This window comes from Neopelma chrysocephalum, unplaced genomic scaffold (assembly GCF_003984885.1).
Source record: "Neopelma chrysocephalum unplaced genomic scaffold, ASM398488v2 Primary Assembly neopelma1_74, whole genome shotgun sequence".
Taxonomy (NCBI): domain Eukaryota; kingdom Metazoa; phylum Chordata; class Aves; order Passeriformes; family Pipridae; genus Neopelma; species Neopelma chrysocephalum.
In genome coordinates, this window is record NW_020897735.1 from 3876982 (window position 1) to 3904794 (window position 27813).

Consider the following 27813-nt stretch of genomic DNA (forward strand, 5'->3'; position numbering starts at 1 on the left):
CCTGGAAGTGTCCAAGGCCAGGTTGGATGGGGCTTGGAGCAACCTGGGCTAGTGGAAGGTGTCCCTGCTCATGGCAGGGGGTTGGAATGAGATGATCTTTAAGGTTCCCTTCCAACCCAAACCATTCTATGATTTTTTAAATTAGTTCAATAAAACCATGATTGCACCACAAAGTCTACTTTTGTAACTAAAAATCGCTGTATTATGGTCGTGTTAGGGTTAAACTATTTTCCCAGTTCACTTTGTGCCACTCAGCAAAGGCACCCTCTGATGTGGTTTCTTTGTTCAGTAATGCTCAAAGTCTGAGGTTTTAAACAAAATAACACAAACACGTTTGTGATTATTTTTCATTTTAATTGTCTGATTCTACGTAACATTTTCAGACACAGCATCAATCTAAGTTCCTAACAGGACAGTAAGAAAGCCCAGCATCAGGCAGTTTCCAGAAGAATCTTCCAGAGATGGTTAAAATGCTTTAAAATATAGAAAATTTTTCACATTTCTACAAAACAATGACAACTGGCAGAATCTTTTTTTTTTTTTAACATACATTATTTTAGCAGTAGAGAAACAGTGGAAGGTGGATCATATTCTTGACTCTTTCTGGACCTGTTTGACTATAACAACAAATAAGTTTATAACATGACAATTACAAATATAAAATTTCAAATGTGCCAACTTTTAAAAAAAAAATCTGGATTTTTCCTCAGTACCTGCAGTACCTTGCTTCTGTAATAAATATTAAAAACCATCTTTACATTACAGAAAATGTTAAATAAGTTATTTACCAAAAGAATTCTTTTTTTGTCCTCTTTTCTTTTTTTTTTTTTTTTTTTTTTGGTCAAAGGCTGATTCCATTAAAAGAGCTGAACAAACATTTTTACATCAATAAATAGTAAGGCAGCATGAAGCAAACAGCTCCCAGGACCAGTCTTTGTTAGCAGAACTTTCTCCTTCAGAGAATCCTCTTTTTGCTGGTGTAGGAAGGTGATTTTTGATTCTCAGCTGGTGGGACCTGGTTAGAAAAGCAATAATTACTATTATTGTACAGTACTTCGATGCCCACAATTTGTCCCTACCCCATCCTGCTGCACAAGGAGCTGCAAATAGGAGCTTCTGTGTTCAGCAGATCTTCAAATTAAAGTGATAAGACTTTTGTAAGCAGAAAGACTCTTTTATGTCATCACTTTCTAGCTCAGGCAGGGCTGAGACAACAGCACAGCAGCTGCACAGGGAAGTGCTGAAGGAGGCACTGATGGGGATGAGGGAGAAGGGGTGCACAGAAAAGGTTAGAGGAAAATTCAAGGAGGGGCTGGGAGCTGTACAATCATTCACAGTGGAGGGGTGTGAGGAGCAGGTTGGGATTTAGCAGTCAAGAAGTGTATTACATTCTTCTGGGAGCAAAGTCTGAACCTTCTGGGAGAAATTATATCTGAGCAGTGATTATTTAAACACTCCCAGTGATTTAACACCTTCCACCAACAAAGAGATGGTTGCAAAAGCTTTGCCTGTTGGGTCCATGTTTAAAAAATAAAAGGTGCACCAGTTACTAATACACACTCCAGCTTTAAATAAGGGTGTCTTTGTGAACTTGTTCAGCAGGCAGGTTATCAGGCTGTGATCGCCTGAAAATAAACTGCTGGAAGGTGATGACAGACATGAATATTAATCTAGGGAAGCATCAGGAAGGAGAGGGTTTAGCTGTTTTATGTGGTCAGTCATAAAACTCTTAATTCAGACATCAAACACAGCAGACTATTTATCATACTAAACTGCTGTCACCCAGACTTGATTAGGTAGCAAACCTAAAGCAAATCAGACTAATTCTGCAAAATAGTCCTGACACAGCAATGCAGATTTCTGATTAGCATATACCAAGGAATTAAAAACAAGCAAAAATTTTACTTACTTCCAGGTTTCCTCTGGCTTTCTTCAAGACATCATGAGTCAAAACCACTGGAAAGAAAGAGGAGATTAAAAGGACTGCTTCAAGTCTTTCTAAATTCACTGTATTCAAGTCTTATGACCAAATATTAGATAACATCTGAGCAGGAGGACTTCCTCGGGACCACAGGGCAGGTCCAGAGGCCACCCCTGGAATGTCATTTCCTACTCCTGGCCTATATTCCATAATCTGCTTTTCAAATCTAAGCATCATGGAAGTGGTTTAGAAGTATTTCTGCCACACCAAGAACATTCCATGTGAAACAGGAATAGCTCAGCACTGCGTGTAACATCCCAGGCACCAACAGCCCCTGCGATCCTGAGCGCCCGGTTCCCTCCACCTAAGGCAGAAAGGAAGACTTTCTGTTCATTCTGAGGGGAGATGGTGCCTGATTTAACTCCAGTTTGAGCCATTATATATCCTATTTGGGCTGGGGAGGGCAGTTAGTAGGGAAGAGGGAAAATTTGCAGTGGAGATGTTATGGGGGGACCATGGGCAGGTGGCAAAAGGAGTCACCCAGATCCTCCAGCAGTTCAAGGACAAGGCAACTCCTCTGGACCATGGGGAAATCACATCAGGGGCTTGTTCTGAAGGGTTCCAAGTGTTCTCTGTTCTTCCAGCTACTTTGGCTCTGTGGGGACAGCAGCAGACCTGTGAATGGAGGGGGGGATGCTCCCAAACAAAAACCGGTATTTAGAAATGTCAGATTAAATCTGCGAGTCTCTAATCTGTGTCAGCTCCATAACTGCTGAAATGCACCCCTCACAAGTACCAATTTGATATTCCAGTCTCAAAAATAAACAATTTAGCCACAATAAAGATTTTTCATTACAACAGTAAGAACCCAACAATGCCAAGGGTAGAGCTGTCATGAGATAATTACACCCTTGGCAGATTACTGCAATTTGGCACCACATTGTTCCATGTTCAGAGGTTCAGAGGAGGTTTATAAGCAATGAGTTCTCTCACCAGAGAAAGCACACAGAAGACTCCGAGCCACAAGAATGTTCCAGTCTCTGCCTCTCAATATATTTAGGAATGTTCAACTAAATAACAGAGGGAACCTGAATATCCTCAGTGGAGGCCAGGTAACAGGATGTGTGGAGAATGAAGGCAGGCAAGGTCACCTATGGAAAGGAAAGCGATGCTTTTCCTTTCTTAGCAGCAAAAGGGGAAAGGAAGAAATCTCAAAAACAAGTGTGAACATCCTGACAAAATCCAGCAGCTTCACATGATCCCCCAGTTTCGCTGTATGCTCGGTCAGGAATTTGTGTACAGATGCAAATTAGAAACATTTATTAAATTGCTCTTTAAGGCAAAGGCAACTCGACATCCATAATTCCCATAATCAATGAAACATAGAGAAAATCATATCCAGGCCTTTCTGGTTAGCAGAGTGCTCTCTGCTCATAAGAGCTCTACTAGTAAATTCATTTCACCTGGCAAACTAGATTTTTTTCTAAATCAAAAATGTTAAATTCAGCCCATGAAGAGAATTTGGAGGCTGTGACACTGCTGGCACAGCTGCTGCTCCCCAGGCAGCACTTTTGCATTACGGAGGTTTCAGAAAATGCAGGTTTCAGTTTCTCAGCCCCTCGTTCAGATGAGGCTCAATGCCCTGCAAAGAGGGAGCAAAATTAGGGGGAGATGTGCTGTTTGCACATTTCCACAGTGGTGGAGTGGCAGAGGGATAACACTTTGGCTACAAGGATAAAAATCTCTGTTGATTTATACCCTGCCTAGTTCTGAAACTACCCAGTGTGTCCCAGATGTCACTGGAACTGGAGAAACTACCCCAGTAAATCTACCCCAGGGATATTATTTGGAAAGACATAATACAATAGCTTTGATCTTTATATGACAACCCCAAACTGAGCTATTTAGCTTTAAAACTTGAACAAAACACAGTTTATGATTTAATATAAGTAATTGGTACATCGTTTAATATAACAATTCTGAAAGAATGACCAAAAACCAGCCCATAAATGCTTAAAACAACAAAAATCTGCAGGCAGGAGATATATGGACCTTAGATATAAAAGTTACAGGCTATGGAGCAAAATAACATTTATCACTCTACACTGCATTTAAATGACTTGAGTCACATATAGCGTTATGGTTATTTTTATAACTTTGTATGGTGTGGAACATTTTCCAGTCTAGGTGAATTATTGGTAACACAAGTGCCACTCCAGCACAGACTAACGAGCCATTCAGTCCCACCTCTTCAGAGAAGGTAAGGAAGGACTTTTAAATTTTCTTTTTAAAGAAGAAAATTAAATCCCCCTCCCACAATACACATATTGCTGTAGCATGAAGGTAGAGGAGAGATCCATTCAAAGCTCTTCTGGTGAGTGATTAAACTCTAAAGCAGCAGAGATGGATCTCTTCAAATCTGGCTTAAAACAGCTACAATATTGCCCGTGCCCCACTTGTTTTCATGTTTCCAGCTAATTTCCTAGATATGGGATGCTAAGGGTAAAATATCATTTCACAGCATGTCCTAATTTTTCTTTAAAAAATTACTCATCATAAATTTTTGTTTCCCTCATTCTCAGCCTTGTTCTCCTGCACTCCCCAGTCTGGTGCAGAGCACTGACAGATCTCCTTTGCTACAGGGCAGCACCTCAGAAAATCTAAAAGCCTAATTCCATGTTTACTAAGACTGAGGCAAAATCACAATTCTGAGAAGGACAAAAATCTTTGGTTGAAAAGGTCTACAGCAACAGTAGCTTTGCCTCTGTCCAGAACTGTTGCAAGATAGAAAAAATAGTATCCAAAATGGAACTACTCAAGTGGCAATCAGGGGCAGCTGCATGGATTGACATGTTAGCAGTGGTTTGTGTAAAACTGCTTCCCATGATATTCTCTGCAGCATTCTGTACTTTGGGCAACTTTTTTCCACTGGAATGAGGCTCCATCAGTCTGGCACAGCCTGGACCTCGTGAGCTGTTTGTCACTAACAGCTGGGAGTGCACAAGGCCAATTTTAAAGGCAGCCACAGACTACAAAAATTAAAATAAGAATCATTAACAAAGCACACACTTACACTGGTCAATGATGACTTTCTCCATGTTTTCCTTCAGCTGGTTTGTGGAGTGCAGGCGTTTCACTGTGCTGTGCAACTTCTTCTCTTGCTCAGACAGTTTCTTCCGTAATCGAAATATTTCTGCTTTCATCCCTTCATCCTAAATTGAGAGAAGAAAATATGACATTAAACTATTACATAAAAGCACTATCTACATTGGGAATTGCTCGATATTTTTGTACAAGCACTCACTCTCAAGCTTCCTTAGAGTATGAAAAACTTAAAGGAGTGAAAGATGCCTGAGTCCTGTCCTTCCTCATTCACATCCCCCATGACATGATTCTATGATTCTATGACACCTGTCAAGAGACAACTACAATTTTTCTCTTACACTGGGGAAAGTCTTAACACCAGTGCCTATTTTTCTCTCTAAACTGGAAAAAATAAGGAAGGGCAGTGCCATGGGATCAGCAAGTGTCCTGTCTGCAGGTTCAGAACTTCCATCTTGCTCCTCCAGGGTTCTGTTAACAGTTGATGCTGCCTTTACAAAAGGGCTAAAAGGCACTGGACATATGAACAGGATGGTTTAATTGCAAAATTATTTGACAGTATCATTATTAAGGTTCAGTTTTCACCAGTTCCAACCAAGTTATGGTTAGTAAGTTGCAAAACAGGACAGTGAGCAGCCCTGACACATCTGCCCAGGATCCTTGGGCAAAGTTAAGCTTGCACGTTTTTAATCTTGTGCCACTTGTTAATTAATGTGTCTCTGGAATTTGCCCCCAGTACTTAGCTCTGCAGAACTGATTACTCACAGCTCCTGTGGGGCTGCAGAGAAGGCAGTGAATGCTCTGTATCTTTTACAATCAAGCTTCAAGAGACATTCTTTCATATGCTGCATTTAAGACATCAGAAGCAATCTAATACCCTTAAGATCTCGGGATGTTGGATAAGAAACTTTAAAAAAGATTCTATTAGGCTCTAATTAGGTGCATCCTGGGAACTCAAATCCCCACACACATTAAGGTCAGATTTTCATAAGTGACTGATCCAAATGAAGAAGGTTTAGATCAGTGTGACAGGGAAGCACAAGATGCATCACCCACATACTGAAAGCCCTGAGTGTGTGTGAGGTATGTTCAGATACTGCAACCCAGGCCAACATTTAGCTCTCTGTATAGATTACACACATGAGGATAAAAATGGAAGCACACACACTTGCCAAGACATTCCAAATATGGAGCTGAAACATCAGTGAATATATCAGACAGCAAACTCCTTCTGCTTTTGTGAGTCTATATAAGGATGCTAGAAAACATCACCAAAAATGATATGAAATTATATATAAAATGTTTATTTTCTTAAAGTTTGAGGGGTTTTTCAGGAATATCCTACTTCCCTTAAAAAACACATACAAAAACCTCAGTGAAAACACTTCAGATTTATTTTAAAGCCAGAGTTTGAAACAGTTGCTTTGCTGAGTGGTGGTACTCTGACAGTAGAGATAATTCATTCCTCATTTAGTTTACTTTCATTCATTTGCATAGTGCAATCCTTTTTAACTAAAATGTTATAAAACTTGTCTTGGGGTTTTGTCACACTTCTACAAAAGCATCCTCTTTTACAGCTTTGGCATCAACAACATTTTGTAGCTGAGATTACATCAAAGTTGCTGATGTTTCTGTTCTTACTGGAATACACATAATCAAATTGAATTTGGCTCAAATAACAGAGAGTCCAAACCTTTTCTTGCAGAAGTGGAACATTTGCCACCTGCCTGGGTTTCCTGAATATCCTGTAACAGGGTTACAGATGACATCTTGATTATAAAGTATGTTGTAAATTAACACCTGGGCACACAATATGACCAGGACAGGAACCAGCACACACTGGACATCCTGGGTTCATGATTTTCAAAAGATTTTCCCAAAGGACACGTTTGTAACTGGTCCATATCCCTTGACACATTATCAGAGATCAGAAAAAAAACCTCAAATCCAACAAATTCCAGTGAAACCCAGCAGTACCTGAGTGCCCTGAGCAGTACCATGTGCAGCTTTCAGGGGAAGGGAAACTCTCCAGAGAAGCTTCAGTAAACGTGCAGCCTCTTCTAAAATCTGCTGCACTGTGTGAGTATTTGTGGAAAAGCCATGCAGGGATGCCTGGGCTGGTACCTGTATCACAGGAGTAGAGACATGTCATATTTCATACTTAAAACATTATGGAAATGTAATCTTAATGAATGGATTTAATCCAGTGGGTGTGATTTCATATTTAAGATAATGTACACAGACATTGTTTGCCATAAAAACTAATTTGTTAGTTAACAAAAGCTGATGAATTATGCATTATCTGAGAATTTCAGGGAGGGAGGGGATTCATCCTAATCAATAACCATGATTAAGAATAGATTATATTTACTAGATTTGCTTTGCCACATGGTAACAGTTGGCAACTCTCTTCTTTCTCCATTTGCATTTCGTGTCATGTTATTTGAAAGTCAATGATTACAGACATCAATTTAAGCAATATAGATGTTTCTTCCTTAGCAGACCCTTTAAACTGTTCCATTTAATGCTAAAATAACCATCAGGACACACATAAAATGTTTTCCTCTGCTGACAGATGAGAAAACCAAATTGAAGAAATTGCATAAATGTGAAATAAAGGAGGGAAAGAATGTGAGGGGAGCAAATGAATTACCAAAGCAGTGGTGCTACAGAAGGGGGAAGGGTAATGAAAGAAAAGCATTTGCAGTTCCTACCCCATGCAGGATATAATCTGAATATTTATTTAGCATTGTTATCTAACCAGAATCCTCCTGTCACATAAAACATCCCATTTGCTAAGTAGTCTGAAAATTCAGTGATGTAAAGCTTGATAGGAAACTGCAAATTGTGAAACTTACTGCTTTTATCTTTACACCAACAAAACAAGTTAAAAACTTAGAGAGATTACTTTTCCAGTCATTATCAGTATGTTAACTAGGTCATTTGGAAATATATGATACTTCAGAGAGTCTTAACTGTCATTCAGGCATCATTTTCCTGGGTGAGCACACATGTGATACCACAAAAAGAATTTCAGAATTGTTGAAGACTGCACCTTCAATAGCTTCACTAATTAAAACTGCAAAAATAAGTAGCACAAATTTATCCCTGCAGTTACGACCTTCTGGTTTTTGAAGAGCAGCAGGAATGGTTTTTACAACATTTATATTATCATAAAATCATAGGGGTGAAAAGGACCTTCATTAGTCACTTAGTTTCCTTTCCCACTCCAAGGCAGGAGAGCATTACATGGAATTTTTCAAATATTGGCATAATCATTTTTAAAATTGCCTCCAGTAAGTGTCTCTGAGCACCCTCCATGCCAGTGGTTCATTATTTTTACCACTGGCTGTTGTTTTCAGTGCCTGTTCCAAGCCTTTCCTGTTGGGGTTTAAGTTTCTTAGTTCTTTATTAGATGCCACAGACATGTACAGATTGTTCCTTCCCTTTAATTGAAGCTTGTAGGCAAATTTATCTTTTCAATCCACCCCAAATATGCCATCATTAACTGTGTCCAGGAATTAAAAATATTACATAAGAAAAAATGAGCAGAAGTAAACACTAACCAGTTCTCCTGATTCTAGAGGAAAAGGACTGACATTATTCAAGACAACACAAACATTTGATTGGTTTAAACATTGTTATGTTTAAGATTACAGCAAGAGCACCAAGACTTGCAATTACTGTGTCACAGGATGCAGAAAGGATGATACACTGTGTTCCAGAAGACAATATTTGATCATTAATAAGATATTCCAGTCTCTGGGTAGCCACTGATATTGCTAAAATGCTCAGCTGATACCAAGAAGTGAAAAAATATTACAAAGCTTCCCTGAATAGGAATGTAATATGAAACAACCCTCATTAGCATGCATCAATCATTAAAGTACAGTTACAAGCTGGTGTTACTAAAGGGCTGAATTCAACTAAGTGGGGAACTTTATTAGCTCTGTATCCCATTTCTTTTAATTGTCTCATATTTCCTGCATTAGTCTCAAACCTGCATTACAAGAAAATCTCAATTAGTTTTATCCTTAGATTATCTTTACACACCACTACTTTATGCCCTCTTTAAAGCATTTTAGACTGTTACCTGAGGTTTTCTGTTGTTGCTTTCATTTGGCTTTTTTATCATTTCCAGCGTAACAAACACCACTTTTCATATAAAAGCAAGCAGTTTTACCTCATTTCAACTTGCAAGTAAAACTAAGATTGCTTAAAGCACCAGAATTAACTAATTTACCTGTAGCCTCATTAACTCAGAATCACAAATAAGTGCCTACATCTAGATGAGGCTTAGACTGTGAAGGTCAGGGTGTCCTGAGTCATTCAGTGCCTGCTGCACAATTAACCTGGTTCTTCTTCTTCTATAAATTCACCCTCCTTTAGCAGCTTTCTCTGCTTACCTTTACTCCAGGCTCCTGCAGCTTCGTACCAGTGATGTCTCTGAGGGAAATATCCATTTCTGCCAGGACCTGCTGCCCCTCTGTGATCTGTTTCCTCAGGGCCTCGTAGTCCTCGATCAGCCCCAGCACGTGGCGCCCGTTCTTGTCCGCCCACACCCCGTGTCCGGGCACCAGGCGAGGGGTGCACGTGGTGCTGGAGCAGGAGGTGCTGCTGCAGTGGGAAGCACTGTCTACATCATCCTTAGGAGCTGGGAGTGTACCTGGGACAGAAAAACAGTGGACTTATTTTATCCTTACACGCAGAACCGATTTACACTAAATTTCTCTCAAACAACACGTCTGAGGTACCAACAGTTACAGGATCATGGAATATTCTGAGCTGGAAGGGACCCACAAGGATCTTCAAAGTCCAACTCTTAAGTGAATGGCTCATACAGGGAACCCACAACCTTGGCACTATTAGCACCAGGCTCTGACCAACTGAGCTCATCTCAGGGTCATAACTGACATTTAGAACACATTTGGATGTACCTGTTTTCCCCAGTGAAATGCAACGTCCACTCCTCTGCTTCTGCTGTTCACAAATGTTTCTGCTGGCAGCAGGGCATTTGCAAAGGTTTTCTACATATAAAAAGGGAGAAGGAAAACTCTTATCAGTAGATGTTTACATCTATTAAAAAAACTTCCCAACTCTACTTCTGCTTCTTTTATTGCTGATGCTGCACTTGGACTCAGGAAGCAAGGAAATGCAGCCATGGATCTTCCAGTATTTACCTACTCTTGTATTTTAGCATCTATCCAAAGTTCTACATATCTCCCAAAATAGTAAAAAAATCTAAAATACCTCCTGAAGAGCATATTTTAATTAGTAAATGTAAGCTTCCTATTAATTCCACAAGAAGTATGACACTCTCCACACTACCAGATTAAAGACCTTCCAAATTCCCTAAGCACTTGTGAGTAAAGACAGCAACCTAAAAACCTAATAAAGTCAGCTGTTGACATTCCAAGGAGTTTTTCTGGTCCATGTGGCTGTATGTTGGATGTATGGAAAGCTGTTACTATGCAGAGCACTTTAAGCAGCAAGGAAGAAGATTTTCATGCCCTCTGCATCCCATGTACATTTATATTGGAACAATAACCTGAGTGTAAACATTACATTTTCCTTGATTTGCTAAAACAGCATCACTTAACAGTGATGGAAATAAAGGTAAAATATTCCTCAAGGGCAAAAAAGGGACAAGTGATTTATCCAGAGCCCATTTAGTGCACTTATTGATCATTCTTGGGTAACACATACTCACCCTTAGCAAACACTACAGAGCTCTGGAGTGAAAAAAGAACCCCCAGGTAAGGAAAGTTTCACTTCACACCCCCTGCACGAACAGCTCTACCAGGAATGGGATTTGGGTGCAGCTGATGTTGTATAAGGCTTTTAGAGCATCTTTAAAGAGCAAGGCACAGGTTTCACAGCACAACAAAAGCACACACAGCACAGTACCATTCACTCCTGCACAGTGCTGAGATCCTGGTTTGAAAAGACAGTTGATATTAACAGCTGACACTGATGCCACTTCCTCCCTCTTTCCTTTGGAAAGCTGTTCCTCTAATTTTTCATGCAAGGACTTGTTGGTGTCGATACTCCTTTCCAGCTGCACCCGCAGACTCTGTATTTCAGTCAATAGTTCGTGTAAGTCAAGTGGATTATTCTGATCTTTTCTGAATTCCTCCGAGGCATCACATCTGGGATCTGAGACAATTTCAAAAGAAACACTTAAACATCTTTAACAATTAAAAAATATTAGCCACTAGAACACTCAGCAAGTAAGTTATAGCCAGTGTTATCCCCAATATTAAGAATTAACTACAAACACCATTGAGATAAACAAAAAAGCACATCTTAATTGCTTCTACCCTGGAAAGATTTAAAGAGTTGAAAATTATTTTTCACTTTGTCCATTAAAGCTACTAAGTCTCAAGCCAAAAGCTAAAAAATGTGATAAAAACAGAATGAAGAGGATTTACAAAATCTGAAGCTCAGTAATGCACAGTCTGGTGAAAGAAAAAGGAATGGGTAATCTCAGAGTACAGAGGAGGGATGAAGTAGAATTGGCAGTATAGAATTGGCAGTTTAATTTTATACATAGAATTAAAAACAAAGTAGTGATCACCTGGCAACGAGAGGAACAAATCTGAACATGAAAAATAGCAAGGGCTATGTTTGCCTTTTCACAGAAAGAGATCAGCACACAAACAATTCCATGTATTCTTTCCTGCTGAAATCAGTGATCAGGGTGTTCTCCAGACAAGTGGGAAGGGGCTGAGCCACATGAGGAGGGTGCTGCTACTCTCTAATGGCATCACCAGTTCCACAAGGAGAATCACTTCCACTCTGAGCCCACTTTGACTTAAAGCCTTGTGCCAACAGGGCTCTTCTGCTGCAGCCAGGCAGGAAATCCAGTGGCAGCAGGGCACATTAGAGGAGCAGGGAGAAAAAAAATCACCTTTTACAAGAACTTCCAATAAGGAATTTGCTGGATCTGGTAAGGGGAGTGCAGCAATGAGCAGCTTTCCACTCTTTTACCTCACCACACCAACAGCTACGTGGTGGCACAGCTTCCTTACAAGGGGTAGGAAGAACAGGTGAGCTCCAGTCCCCATCTCACCTTTAGTGACATCAAAGTGGACTGGAAATTATTAAACAGCTGGTTCAGAAAGCAGTGCCAGCACTTCTCCCAGCCCCAGGGAGAAGCCATACCCTCACCTTCAGCCAAGAGAAAGCACAAGCTACCTGAGTAAGCACGACCTGTGAGGATGCAGCAGCAGGTACTTAGATGACAAGTAAATATCTAAGATTCCCAGGAAGCCTGAGCCACTAAATCTTCAATTCTTGTTTTTACCTTAGCTAAAAGATAAAGGAAACTTGGGGGGTGTGCAGTCAACACCTCAAACAGCCTGGCAGTGACACCAAGTAAAAAGCAGCATTTGATTAGCAAGTTGTCAGTTCTCAGCACAGCAGAGAAGCAGAAGCACAGAAACAGTGACCCAGCCCTACAAGGTCATATTCAGAGGGAAGGGTTGCAAGGGCAAATTTTGTGCATTTATACCTGTCCTCTTCCTTCTTGCTTCTTCCAACTTTTCATACACCTTGATCTCCGTCCGCAGCGACTGCAGCAACTTCTCATTCTCAGAGATCTGATGTTGCTTTACATTAATTTCTGTTTGCAACCTGTTAAGTCCCAATAAACAGCTGAGTTAAATTCTTATTTTTTTTCAAAATCTAAAATCCATTCCTCTTTCCCTCCGTAATTCTTGCCTTGCCTTTTGAATACATCCATGCACCTCATCAATGTTAATGGCTATGGCTAAACACGTGCTTGTCACATTGACAATCTTCTTCTCTAAATGACTGTTTAAATGTGGACAGAATCAATACCTGTTTAATTCATTACGACTGCTGTAAATTTGACATGTCAGGTATCTGATTTCATCTTCCTTTTGGCAAATTTGTTTTTGCAACTTTTCGTTTTCCTTCTTGATGCACTCATGATCCTCCTGAAGATGCTCAATGATTGCACTCTTTTTAGAAAGAGATTCTCTTAACTTTTCATTTTCCTTTTGTTTATCTGAAACAAGAAGAAACACAAGGTATCTGTAACGCCCCCACTAAAGCTATGGTTTTTAACTAAATCAGCTTTTTCAGAGGCTATCAGAAAATAACAGCTGCTACTCTATTATTGTTAATCCCAGTTTGAATGCTTATGGTTGAGCATGGAATTTCAGGGGTGGGGAGAATGGTTAAGTCAGTTTAATGAGTAGAATGTGACTATTTTATTGTTTTCTGATCTGGGATGAGTTGCAGGCTACTCCTGTAAAGCACAGTTCACGTTTTTACCTCTGGATCCTTTTGCTAACATTGCATTCAGAACTTGATTTTGCTTCCTCAGGAAATGTATTTCAGAAGTGAGGGAATTATGCTGCTCTGAGCCATGGATAAAAATGTTTGCAGAACCTATAAATATATACATAAAAGATGATTTATGAGTCATCTCTAGGTCATTAAAGATTAAACTTTCCAGACAAGAACAATTTAAAAAATTGCAGAAAAACATGTTATGAAAGCTATTTCTCCACTATATATTTTGAAGGTTATGACTACAGGCTAAAAGGCAGCTCAGGTTAATGCCAAGTAATCCAAAGCCCTGAGCATCACAAGTATCTCTCATTGCTGGGCAACCATTACCAAAATTGCAGAATTATCCCCAGCAGTCTTTACCCATCAGTTAATATCCCAGTAGGACAAAATGCAGGAGTATTTTGTGACATTTCTATGATTTGAAAACTGTTGGAGGGTTTATCATATATTTTAGTCTTGCTCTGCTCATACTCCATTGTATTCAGTGAGAGAACAACTAGATTCTACCAACTAATCCACAGGGATTAATGCAGGAGTAACATAAATAATCTGGTAATAGATCTGTTACCACACAGCCAAGAGTCACTGTCTTGGCCTCTGATTACAAACTGAGAACACATTTATGACCACAGGGATGAAGATTTATCCCTCTCAAATTCGTGTCTCTAAAATTCCAATAACTGAGCCCATCTTCATCAACCATCAGCAGCCCCAGGGAGGAACAGGCCCCTCCAGAGAGCAGCTCACCCCGTGCATCCTCTGCACACCCCTCTGTGGGTGAGAGCCCCGTTCTCCAAGAGCTGCACTTCTCTCCAGTGCCTCCACGAGAAGCTTTGGAAAACCAGCACAGATTTAGATGTCTAAATTTCAGAAAGATAAGGGTGATGAATCCTACCCTGAGGATCTTATTGCGTTAGTCATATGAATATAAGTGTTACATCCTGTATCCAGTCAGTCAAATTCCAGCCCAGGCACTCCTCATAATGTACTGTATTTATGTTACTCATCCCCCAAGTGCACTGTTACAGTACTGCCTGGAAAGTGCCACATTCCACTCTCAAGGTGCTGCCTCTGAAATGCAAGTCAAGTAATTGTTATTGCCCTTTACAGCCTTCTCATAGTCAGTAAAACACTTCAGGACCCACTGGAATTAAAAGTATTTTTCAGTTGATTGGTTATCCCAGTATCTCCTGAGATAACTACAAGAGTGTCAAGTATTTGGTTAATAGAGAAATAACCAGCTGGCAAAAAAAATTAGCTGAATGTACGAGGAGGATGCCTTTCAGCTCTGGCAGTTCAATTCAATTTGATGTGCTGCACTTCCTCTGAGTAATCTCATTTTATTGTAATCCCAATTGAAGCTTTTACCCACTACCTAACTGGGATGTAGTGTGCCATGATATGCACCTCTTGTCACTACTGAAAGGCTCAAAGGCTCCAGAAGCCTGGCACTAATGGCATTTCACTATCTATATGTTAAAGAGTTGAGGCAGCTATGTGAACTCAAAAGGCTTTTCCCTTTTCAGACTTTAACAAAGCAATTCAAGTTGAAGTGGCAAGGCTTGATGGTCTCATCTTGATTCTAATTTAATTTATTGCCCATCACCCAGCTTTATCCTATTTGAAAAGTTATGCTATCACAGTTCTACTGAAAGGCTTTAGAATATAACTAGTAGTTATCTTACATAATAAGGGATAATGTAGAGCCAGTGGTAATAGGGACACAATCCTGCAATTTGACCCACTATTGAGACTACTACTTCTGTGCAGAGCCCTGCTGACATCAATTACACTCTCCACAGAGGCAAAGGTCCATCTAACCAGAGGAAAGTGGAGCATCAGGGCCCACAACTGCAATACACTTGAGTTCTCATTCTGTTTTGTGCTGAAAAAGTGAGTGCTAAGGAAGCATACCTTGAAGGTTTCAAAGGAAACACTGACTGAAAGAAAGGCACTATTGAAAATCACAGCAAAGAGGAAGAAAATATTCATTCCCGGGTAAAGCAAAATAAAGGCATTGACAGATGAAGAGAATTCTGAGTAGATACAGTCACTTATGGGTTAAAAAAGCAAATAACCCCCCATTTTAATGTTAACTGACATTAATAACATTTGAAACCTGGGAAACTCAAAATTAAACCTTTGATTTTATTTTGAAGCCTAACATTTGAAATGATTGAAGCAATTATTTCAGTTCTACTTGCACTGCAAACCTCAGCTCTACAGGAACGATGTAGTCATTACCAGCACTTGAGTCATTTATAGAATACTGGAAGCCCAGAGGCATTTAAATACTTAGAGAATCTAAATATTAAAAATAACACGGCAAAAATAGTGGGCAGATGTGTGTATGTACATCCATATAATATTTATTAGACAAGAATAAATCTATGCAATAACTTTAGTTGAACAAATGATTCAATATCATGAATTTAACAGGCTCTCATGAACAATTAAGTATGTTACAACTTGGCTTCCTGTTTTAAAGGAAAACAAACTAAGGATATTAAATTAAAAGTATTGAATTCATAGAATCACAGAGTGGTTTGGGTGGGAAGAGACCTTAAAATTTATCTCATTCCACCCTAGGGGACACCTTCCACTAGCCCAGGTTGCTTCAAGACCCGTCCAACCTGGCCTTGGACACTTCCAGGGATCCAGGGGCAGCCACAGCTTCTCTGGGCAACCTGTGCCAGGGTCTCACCACTCTCACAGGGAAGAATTTCTTTCTAATATCCAATCTAAACCTACCATCCTTCAGCTTAAGGCCATTCCCCCTTGCCCTATCACCCCATGCCTTCAGGAATCTGCCTCAAACTTCACTTGTGAACTTCTTTTTACACTGAAAGTCAAAGAAATCTCATCTATCAGGGAAAAAAAGGAGCATCATTATTAGAAGAGAGCACAGGCTTATCTGATCTCATGAAACAGATCTTCAGTACAGAGAGAAATAAGAAGGACTGAAAGTACACAGTAGCAAAAAGGAGCTGTTCTAACAGGTAGTTGTTTTTTTTCCTTTACTTTTCCAAATTTCTCCTCCATGCATTGGTAGATGTGCTAAGGCAACAAGAAGACAGATGGAAGGCATAAGACAGTTTATAAAGAAAATATACTTTCACTGCATTAATGGATGCCCTTGCCAGAATCTTTATGAAGCTGTAAAAGAGTTGGAAGTGTTTCAATGTGGTTATTTCACGAGCACAGAATGCCTTTCCAGCAGTGTAAATACTTCATGGATGAAATGGATGCTTTTTATCCACCTTTCCATCACTGTAAATTATCCCTGAAAGCAAACTGCCATGTGCAGGTTGCCTCCATTTAAACAACAACAGAAATGGATCATGGGGTGATGTAAAACATAATGAATCTAATGTCAGTATTAGTGAAACTGAGGCAAAGGAAAGTATGTCTGTATTTATTGCCTGCTTTCAGTCTGAGTAATATTGCATATTAATCAATTGTCCTGTGGGGGGAATGTGGGAGAGCGAGAGCAAAGTGCAGGGAAGTGCAGGTATGGGGTGCTTCAAAGGTGCTCCAAAAGCATCCTTTTAGTGAAAGCTGGCTATCTCCTCGTGAAAAGTGTTAAACACAGCTCAGAGCTTGGCTTTCAGAGATGCTGAACACCAGCAACAGAGAGCACTGACTCCCAATTTGCATAACTATTCTTAGCATTTTTCATCCGCTGCTTTATATTAGAGTTTGGAATGAAAACCAACTCCGTGTTAAAATTTCCATCAGTTGCTGTCAGGTATTTCTCATTAAAACCTCACGGTGGCATTTTGTCCAGGACACATTTATCCCACCAATCAACTCCAATGACAAGCTGACATGGCCCAGGCTCTGTCTTACAGGCATTTTGTCCCTGTGTGTAAACACAAGCTGGCTTTAGAGTAGTCAGAAAATTCCAGAGAAGGCATCTCCAGCTGGCAGTGGTGCTGTGCTGACTGCCCCAGGTGTACATGGGACAGGGGCAGGAAAGCTAATTCTCCCCACAATTCCTACTTTGGATCAATAGCAGGGATGTAATTCAGAGCAAAGCACCTCCTTCTTTATTCAGACTGAAAAATTCATACTGAAATGATGTTGATGAAATGGGCTTCCCCTCCTGCAACTGTCCCTGGCTGGACATGGCTGAGAAGTGAAAGAGGACATCCTAAAACACAAGAACACTGAAATAATGATATCCCAAAGGCACAAAAACAAAAAAAGGAAAAAAAAGCAGGCTGTTTGCTGGTAACAGAACTAGGAGGGTCGTTCAGTTCTCTGTATGAAATTCAACCACAGCACCATGAAATGTTATAAAACTCCCTGGCAGTCCTGTTCTCTGAGCAATCTGTGCACGTGCAGGTTTGAGGCTCTGTGGTGCAACGTGTATCCCATAAAAGATTTGTGCTTTGGTATAGGGTACACTTCCAGCACTGGACTCAAGGAAAAGGCACATCAGGTCTGTATTTATGTCACAGGCAGTGTGGGAAACCAGTGTCTGCTGAGAAGCTCAGAATGCAGCAGGACTCAGAGAAAGGCACACCATTTTAAGGGGTGGGGTTATTAAAAAAAAAAATCACACAAAACATTTCCAGCAGCATTTGATCTCTCAGGCTCTCATCAGAAAAGGTGGATTTCATTTCTCATGAAATAAATTCTTACCTTGATCTAGTTCCTTGTCCGTTACTTGTCTCTCAAGCTGCTTCCTCAGTCTCTCATTAGTTTTTATGGAGTATTCTAAACGCTGTCTCAGGATTCTAATTTCTTGCAGATGCTCCATTAATAACTCTAAATAAACCAGGAGACCACTTCTTATTTAGAGCAAATTACTGTATTCTTTTAAACTACGTACTCCTGCCAAATCTAATGGCTGTTAATACTAAAAGATGATACAGAGCTGTTAAAAATGGCAGATATTAAATACTTGACTCCACAACAGTCTTTTTTTTGTACAGTGCTCAAGCCACGCATTTAGTGACAACTCCTACTCTACATTGTAACTTAAGCAATATTCCAGTTTTAAGGCTCTTCAAATTTCTTCTTCCTACAAAACTGGAGTAGATAACAATTTTATCTACTTAAACATTCCCTGTACTGAGAAATGAATTCAAACTCTGCAATGCAGTTCCACATTCTGGCTCAACACACCAATCATATACACTTTCCCTTACAACAAAAGGAAGCTCCCAGAGTAACTCAGACAGAAATTTGACTTTGACTTACCCAATGCATACCATAATAAATAAATCTGTTGAATCAAGTTTCATTACTGTACCTTTTCCTTCTTCCTCTGCCATCCTACCATTTTTCTTCCATTGGCTGCAAGTTTCAGCTTTATTCAGGAGCTGATCTGTTCTACCTGTCACTGTCTGATTTGTCAGTTTATCCGTGTCACACACTCCTGGTTTACTCTGCAATATTTCTCCCTGAGCAGTCGGTGCCAGCTCAGACATTAAATTTTCATCGCTGCCGATAAAGTACTGCAAGCATCACTCGTGCTTAGTGAAACTATCCAGGTCAAACATGACACCACTTATTAATTATGCAGAACTTAACAATCCTCCAGGAAACACAACGCTGGCTTTCACAAAATTAGAAAATCTCTCTTTTTCAACGTAATAATCTCTTGACAATTGTCTATTTTCCCCCTATAACTTGTCTATTTAAGGGCTGTCTGGAGCACTGTAAAAGCCGAGAGTCTAAAACAACAAAGGCACAAATGATCACGGTTTATTTTGTCTCAAACAGGAGGCAGCTCACATCCTTGCCATCTCTGTGTGCCTTAGCACTGGAATTGCAATGATTATGCAAGGAACTGGAAAGCTGAAGCAGACAAACATTCTTCATTATTTCTTAATTAGTTCCCTTGTGTGTTATTCATCAGCTTTTCCCAATATCCAGCGAATCTGCAGTGGGAAAAACATTACCTGGGGGGAACTTGCTTGGCACTGTGCTGTGCTGGCCTTCCAGGTCACGCCTGTGCTCGGGTGAGCCAAGGGGAGACTTCTCTGACAAATCCAAATCAGACAAGCTCTGAAGAGCAGATGGTACAGGGGACTCATCCTGCAGCTGCTGGTACATCGTGGCGTTCTTCTCGTTATCCCTTTTGCGCCAAACAAAACGGTTTTAAAATATAAACGTTGTTTTATTGACTTTGGAAGCACAGACAGAGGGCTTGGTGTCAAATTCACAGGTAAAGCAAGGGAATTTATACAGGACATGACAAACCACACATCAGAGGTTGTATCAAGACTGAAATTCAGAGCTCACTGAAGGCAGCAGGAATTAATCACTGGACCTCCAGCCCGTTTTGTATTTTCCAGCACCAGGTATTCACCTTGGTGTTCAGGGGACCTCAAGCTGCCTTGAACAGGCAGCTGAGGGTTTCTGTAGCACAGAAGAATCCCAGGCTGGCATAAAACCAACATATGCAGCACAACAACACCTGCTCTCTTCACCTTCAGCAGAAGGGGGCTGTGAGAACGAACCTCAGCTGTGCTGCAACTTCAGTGATCTGAGCCAGCCCCAAGGTCACAGGGAGCTCCCTGTCCCTCCTGGCAACCAGGATAATGTGTGAACATCCACCACAGTGGATCATGGCACATGTATTGTTTGTTCATCACTGGAACAGTCCTGGTAGTGTGATGTTTCTTTTTCAGTATCTCAGCTTTTTGATAAGAAGTGGGGAAAAAAGCCTTAGTTTGTTTTTGATGGATATTTTATTAAAAAATTGAATATTAATAAGCAAAGCTCTGCCAAAAAGCAAAACAGTGGAAGTTGTGCTACAAAACATCCTTATCAACTTAAGAAACAACTACATTTTTGCTAAACATTCAGTTGCACTCTTACCTTTGAGCTAATTCATAAAGTATAGTAACTTCTGTACCTATTGATTCTCCTGCAAAGCAGAAACAGCTGATTAAAAACACATACTGAGAATTACAATTTTTTCCCCTCCATCTTACTCTATTTAAATATAGAATGGTAAATTAATGAGAAATTAGAGAAGTCAACAGATACTAACACACTGTGTATTAGTGTTAAATGCTGTACATAAGTAAAACTATTTATAGCTTAGCAACAAAGCAGCATCTTGCTCTGAAGCTCAAAAAAAAATTATTAGGGACCACAGGTGCCAGATTTTACATCCTCGGTGTTTTAGTTAGCTCACAGATGTGAAATAATTCTGCTGTATGCAGAAAGATTAAGAGTAAATGCTTCAATTAAAAAATATATAAATAAAATGATATAAAAACAATTCTGTTGCACTTGGATTTTGTCCACCCAGCATCATGTTAACCAGTAATTCTTAATAAAGGGGCACACACGGGATTTTGCCTGCAATATTCTCTGTGGAATTGTGTGTGAGCACAAGCACAGTTTAGTGCAAGAGACCTGGACTCAGCCACTAATTTGAATAAGGAAATGAGAGTTTCATGGTGTCACCTTGGCTCCCCAGATTTTAAAATTTTTGTGCAATTAAGCAAAAGTGGCAGGGAGGAGCTGCACAGCTGAAGTTTCAGGGGAATGAACTGAAGGTCAGGATGGAAATGCCGAGACAGACGGTTGTTTATGCTGCTTCTTTACAGTCAATTCTTAGTACACTGGATGTTCTTTACAACCCTACAAACATCCTTTTATTTTAATGTGTGATTCAATGCAACACCATTGTGTTAGATATATTGAATTGTCTCGGTTGTCAGTGACTTTTCATAGTATATAGGATACCATCTGTTGGCTTAAAGGCATTTAATGTTTATTCACTACAGACTTCTCATTTGTAATGCAAGGAGTCTCTGCAGCCACTGAAATCGTTGAATACACTCAATCTTTTATTACCCTGCTATGACACAGTGCCTGTAATACCTTTTTCTCATATACAGCTGCTTTATATGAGCAATCAAAACTGCAACATGCTGCTGAGATCTTTAATGAAAGGCAGAACACAGATCATGGCATAGCTGGGCCCTGAATGGGGCTGAACAAAGTCATCTTCCAGAGCCAATTCCAGGAGGATGTGGGGGTCAGGGTCCCTATTTCAGGTGCCTCAAGTGTTTTGCTGAAGATGTAATTCCTGCTGCTGACATCTGTGGAAGTATTGCTGGTTGTCTGGGTCAGCAAGAGAAACACTTGCAATGCCAGGAAAAGGTTTTTCTTGCTGAATTACTCACGATAACGTCCCTTTTCCATCACTTTCCTGCTAACCTTCTTTAAACTACAGACTGAAGGCAATATGCAGGATATAATCTTCCTTCAGGTGACCAGTGTCAATTGTGATACTCATTTTCCCACACATGATTGCATTTTAGCTCTCTGTGTGTATTTCCTAACCAGTCAGACTATTGGCAGCGAGATAGAGGTCCCTCAAGCAAATCATAGAATAATTTAGGTTGGAAAAGACCTTTTAGACCATTGAGTCCAACTGTTCACCCAGCACTGTAAAGCCCAGCACTAACCTATGTCCCCAAGTATCTTCAACAGTCAGCTGGGCTTGAAACAGGAAATCCTGAAGCTACATTTAACAAACTTTTATCAAACTAAACATAACCACTGCATTTTGGACAGCTAAAATATGCTTGTGTTAAGATAAACAACTCCAAATAACAGGTGTCAATAGAGAGCACAATCACAAAAGTAAACTCCAGTCATGGAGTAATGGCCATAAACTAAAACCCAAGAAGTTCCACCTCAACATGGGGAAGAACTTCTTTCCACTGAAGGTGGCAGAGCTCTGGAAGAGCTGCCCAGGGAGAGTGCAGAATCTCCCTCTCTGGAGACATTCCAAACCCACCTGGTGTTCCCGTGTCACCCACTCCAGGTGACCCTGCCTTGGCAGGGGATTGGACTGGGTGATCCCCAGAGCTCCCTAATTAGCCTGTGATTCTTGTTGGAGCACAAAAATTTTACCTTCCAAGACATCCCTCCCCTATAACTGATTTTAAAGCAACCCTTCCCCTAAAAACACAATAAAACCCTTCCCATTTGGAGAACGTGAATACACGTGAAAATAAGCACAAAACATTGCTGCTTACCATAGAGGAATTTCATTTCCAGCTTCTCAAACAACAGGACACTTTGATTCAGCTGCTCACGGAAGCCTTCAGCAACATAATAATCAACATCACTGGCCTGAAGCAGCTCCTCAAAGGCTTTAACCAGACTTGTCAGATGCTGATGGTAAGTGACACAGCCACAGCGGATCTCTTTAATTTGTTGGCATTGAAAGGAGAGCTCTCGAGCTTGGGAATGAACTAATGAATCATATCTGAGAAAATGAAATTATCTGTAAGGCAATTTGCTGACCGTAAGCGACACTTAAATAAAAATAAAAAGCGAATTAAACTTATATTCCTGAACTATAATTTTACGCGACTCGATTTGCTTTTAAAACACTTTTACGGCCGTAATGAGAGATGTGTTGTCTCTAAGTGTTGAGTTTGGTATTTATGGGCATAACTTGTGGGTTATTCTCCATCACTGAACTGCTTCATCTATAAAATGGGCCAAAACTAAGGGAATGACTCGATGGTCTGCTGGGAAGGAACCTGGATGGCAGCAAAGGTGCCAAATTAAGATAAAGAAGAGTGAATCCATGAAAAGAAGTTTTAAGAATACACATATTTTTCCTGATTGAATGGTTTTGGGTTTTTTTTCAGGATGGGTTTTTTGATGCTTTGTGGGGTTTTTTTCTTAATTCATTATGGAAGAACAGAGCTGTCCCTTCTGAAATTTTATGTATTTACGTACAAAAGCACAATAGAGGACTTTCTGGTTTCACCCAGTCTGAAAATTCTGCATATTTCTGCATGTTTTTTACCAGAGACATGACCATGACAACCACTGTGGTGTCCAAACTCCTGTACTTCACAAGCCAGGATATACATTTCAACTCAATTGAATTTATTTATTGAGTTTACACTTGCAAATGTAGACATACCCTTTATACTGCCACTGTCTCTACCACAGGTATAGTTCTTTGTACAGAATCACACATTAGTAGAGAGAAAAATAGAGAGGATTTAAAAAGATGCAGAGAATCAACCAAAATCTATAATGGTCTGGGTTGTTATAGAATTTTTATTGTCACTTGTATATAAAATAATTCATTTTTGGGTCTGTCACTTGTGACTCATGATGTTGTCCTACACAGTGGCCATAAAAACTTCACAGTGACCCATACTGTCTCATTCCTTAATTTACAGTCAGATCTTCCTTTGTAAAATGGATGAAGTATATTTTCAAGGTATGTAAAATTATGAGGGCTATGTAACACAATTGTATTTTACAACAGTAAGACTCAGAGATATAATAGTCCGTGTTGGTGGTTGCTCAGTGTCTCCAAATATTTCTCCTCAAGCATTTGGAAGAAAGCCAAAAGGCTAAACCCCTTTCTTTGTTACACTTCCTGGCATCCTACAAGCCCTCAGGACAATAACAATATTAAAAAGGGAAAAAGGGGGGTGGATGTTAAAAAAGGTTCACTCTCATGAGCCCCCATTCCATGGCTGTGATTTGTACATGTGCAGCCAAAATGCTGCTCCCGGTCTTATCATACAAAAAGCAAGACTGATACTTTCCAGCTTCCCATAGATGATTTTCCAGCTTATGAGTTTATGCTATAAAATTTCATTCATTAATTTCTATATATATATATATATATATATCCACTTTCACAGGAAGGCATCACAGCACTTCAGCTGCAAAATAAACGGGAACTGGAGCGGAAACGTCTTATTTTACACATGAAGTCTGGTCCCATGAACAGAAGGGCCAGCGTGGATGTGCCAGCCAACTGCCCACAGAAACGTTTCTGGCTTTAAAGGGACGTTCCATTTTCTTGCACTTGCCACCTGAAAAAACCCTGAGTGATGCAAAACTGTGACACTTGGATTACAGAGCTCAGCCCTTCTCACAGGTAACCTGAGATGTGGCTGCTCAAGGGAGGGTATCTTGCAGCAAAGAGAGTTGTGGACCTGAGGTGTGGGCAGAGACAAAGGTGTGTGGCACAGGACAGTTACACATGAGCTTATCAGGAGCAGTTCTGTTGTAGAGGATTATTGTTTTGTACTTCAAGGGGCCTTTTAACTAAGTATTTCAGTTTATTTATGGTAATGTTGGTGAAATAGCCTTTACTACAACATACTTCTATGTGAATAAAATTATCTTCATGTTACCTTCCTATTGCTGGTTACAAAATAGAATCTGAAACAGCAACAGTTTTACTCACTTGGATGGTGATGTTTCCCCCAGTTTGTTCTGAAGGTGATACACTTCATCAAGATGCACGTTTGCAACTTGCTCTTTCTCAAGTTCTGCCTCATTTTCCAACAGTATTTCCTTAAGGTTTTGTGCTGCCCATGTATCAGGTGATTTTGAAGACTCTGAATTCCTGTTTTCAGCGTGGATCTCATAATCCTGCTGATGGACATCAGAGAATGCTTTGATTTCTTGCATAGCTTTATGTGACTCTTGTGTTCCAGACCCTTCCGCGGGCAAGGCTGTGTCACTCACAACTTCATTAGGAATACAACTGAGCAGGAGATGGTCAGAGCTCTGCAGCTGAAACAGGAACATTTTGTACTTTTCAAGCTCAGACTTCATATTCTTAATTCTTTGTTTCAGTTCTTCTACATCATCTGTGGCTTCACAGCCATCGAGTGCATCTGTACTTGTTCCACTCAATTTGCAGGAGCGCGGGCGCTCGGAACCCGAACGTGCCGTGGCTGAGTCCATGTCCTCGTGTTCCATGGGATAAAACTCTGCATCCATCTCTCTTAATGAACTCTGAATATTCCCATTGCTAATGTTATGATGATTTTGCATGTCTGAAAAACAGGAGGCTTGAGAGTGAATATTAATATTTCTTTATCTGACACTCTGTTCTCAACAGCACGAGAATGAATTCATTTAATTCTACAATAGCAGAATAAAAATGCAGATAATTACCAGCTATACAATATTAGTTTGGGACTTTTGACCTCTTTCTTTGATTTGTCTGTTAATTCAATAACTCAACCCCTTATCACTTTTCAAATAAACAATACTCAAAATACACCCACTTTCTTTTCCCAAATGTTTGGAAATTCCTTTTGCCATATGCTGTCCTGAATCAGACACCAATGAAGCCCAGACCTTCCCAGTCACAAAGATATAACCACAAATATGAGGCCCTGAGATTTCAAAGGAGACTCTGACTTCATATGGTTCTTCCTAAAGCTTCTAATTAAATATTCCTCTTCTCCTCACTTCAAAAATCTATACAAAACCAATTGGAGCATAAAGTCAGTGGAATTTTAAAAAGGTTATCAACAAAATAGTAAAATTTGAACAAGGGGCTTTAATAACTTCTTTTCAAAGGTTGATCTAAACAAAATCCATTAAAGTGTTTGCTCTTAAAGGTTTTACTGGCACACATTTGACATGCACATCACATTCCTCAGGTGACTTTGCCATTCCTAAGTAATGCAATCGCCCTAGATTCAGCCCAATAAAAGTCATATATTCCTACATATAATCCATGTTTATACTTGTGTGTGTGTTGAGGGCTGTATGTGTTAGTAGCTAGCAAAATGATTATTTTCTAGTTACCAGTAAATTAAATTTTGCCCTTCTATTAGTTCTGCAAAAGATCACTATGAATTAGAACTTCCCTTTTGGGAGTCACTCATTGATCTTTCAGAGGCCTTAATACTTTCAGATTGGTTTCCATGGAGAATTTGAATGCCCAGGTTCAAGCTTTAAATCAGCACAAAATCTCAGGAGGAGCAGCTCTATATGAAGGCCCAAGTCAAGTTCAAGCACAAGCAAATAAAAATAAATATAACATAAAAGCTTGAATAAAATAAAGCTGTGATACTGGAATATCAACACTGCCCAGAGAAGATGTGGCTGTCCCATCCCTGGAAGTGTTCAAGGCCAGGTTGGACAGGGCTTGGAGCAACCTGGGCTAGTGGAAGGTGTCCCTGCCCATGGCAGGGGGTTGGAACAGGATAATCTTTAAGGTCCCCTCCAACCCAAACTTTGTGTCTCTGTGCAACACTTCATTCATCAGCTTCTCCTCCTTCCCCACCAGTGGGTTGCTGCAGTAACACAGATGTCAAAAAACCGAAGTACTTGGTGAACTCTTAAACTCTGAAATCCTGATTCCATGTAAACATTCCAGATAATAAACAGATAAAATAACAAAAACAGATATTAAGGAAGAAATATTTCAGATTAAAGCACTGGCTGTAGTTTTAATGAACCAGTGCCCTTTAATTAAAGGAGAACTAATAAGCTCTCTGTGCCTATATGGCCACACATGGACACAACCCTGCACACCAAAGGATCACAGATTTGGCCATATCTTCTCTCTACAGTATTAATCAGGTTATTCAAGCTCTCCCAAAAAAAGACTAATGGATGATGCAGAAACATGGAACACACAGTATTAAGCCTATTTATATTTTCATTAAATGATTCCATTAGGTTTCAATCTAATTGAATGCCTTCAAATAATTCAGATAAGCAAAATTCTATCATTCAGTTGCTTCAATCCAATAGTTCAGAACTAGATGCAGAAGCAATAAGTAACAAACATTTAATTCAGAGGAGAGTTCAGAAGTGAGGACATTAGCAACAGAGATCAGAGTCAGGCATATAACTCATTATTTTTACTGGAAACCAGACTCATAAATCCCTGTGGCCCTTCTGAAAGCACAACCCTGAAAGACCAGCTTGGATCCTTGGAGCAATTAATCCATACTAGCTAAGAAAATGAGATTTAAAACCCACAAATAATGGCAAGGGAGATGATTACCTGCAGCAATTTATGATTTTATTCAACTCAGAAAAAAATAGAGTTTTAAAATTTCCTTTTTTCTTATACTATACCATATAAATTCTTTACCTTGATAGTTTTGCTGATTTTTGTCCATCCCATACTCATTCTTGTCCTCTGTACCTGGATCAACACCTTCCAACTCCACCTGGGCTTCACTATTATCCAGTTTGAGCAATGAGTCAACTGGAGAACAGCGGAGGAAAGTAAAACACAATTCAGTAAGTGACTGAAATAATTAAATGGGGACAGTTAAAAGAAACAAAACCAAAAACCAACCAACCAAAGCACAAAACAAAAAGCAAAAACAACCCCACCTCACAAATCCCAACCCGGTTCTCTGACAATTTGGAACAGGAAAATATTGGTCATGTGAAACAGTGCTTGCACATATTTTTAAAATATTTGATTTAATTATAAGGATAACTACTGAGAATGACTTGTAAAGGCTCCTACTAACAAATGAAGATAAACATTTGCAAGTCCCCTTTGTGATGTTACAGTTCATCAACTTGTAGTGCATTTTTCAATGTTTTATGTTAAGCTTAGAGAAAAGGCTTCGAAGTTTCTCCAGTATGAGCACTGATCATAAACTAATCTTCTGCAATCTCCCATTGCAGCAATTCTTGGAATTACCAAGTGTGCAGTACAACTGTTACCCAGG

General features: G+C 39.8%; 1 protein-coding gene across 5 annotated transcripts in view; it reads right to left on the reverse strand.

Moving 5' to 3' along the window:
* Positions 1-333: 333 nt before the first annotated feature.
* Positions 334-27813, reverse strand: part of CDK5RAP2 (CDK5 regulatory subunit associated protein 2) — a 73130-nt gene continuing 45650 nt past the window's right edge. For 2 of the 5 annotated variants that reach the window (XM_027687678.1, XM_027687677.1), the window contains exons 24-39: positions 27219-27335; positions 24558-25155; positions 22363-22595; positions 20180-20228; positions 19258-19433; positions 17993-18118; positions 13325-13441; positions 12866-13055; positions 12537-12658; positions 10931-11179; positions 9961-10050; positions 9430-9689; positions 7001-7147; positions 4995-5133; positions 1910-1956; positions 334-1015 (exon numbers count right to left, since the gene is read on the reverse strand). In XM_027687678.1, the coding sequence (XP_027543479.1) occupies positions 956-1015; positions 1910-1956; positions 4995-5133; positions 7001-7147; positions 9430-9689; positions 9961-10050; positions 10931-11179; positions 12537-12658; positions 12866-13055; positions 13325-13441; positions 17993-18118; positions 19258-19433; positions 20180-20228; positions 22363-22595; positions 24558-25155; positions 27219-27335 (2720 nt within the window). In that variant the 3' untranslated portion in view covers positions 334-955. Of the gene's footprint in view, positions 1016-1909; positions 1957-4994; positions 5134-7000; positions 7148-9429; positions 9690-9960; positions 10054-10930; positions 11180-12536; positions 12659-12865; positions 13056-13324; positions 13442-17992; positions 18119-19257; positions 19434-20179; positions 20229-22362; positions 22596-24557; positions 25156-27218; positions 27336-27813 lie in introns of all 5 variants that reach the window. The other 3 variants (XM_027687676.1, XM_027687675.1, XM_027687679.1) reach the window with 2 other exon arrangements.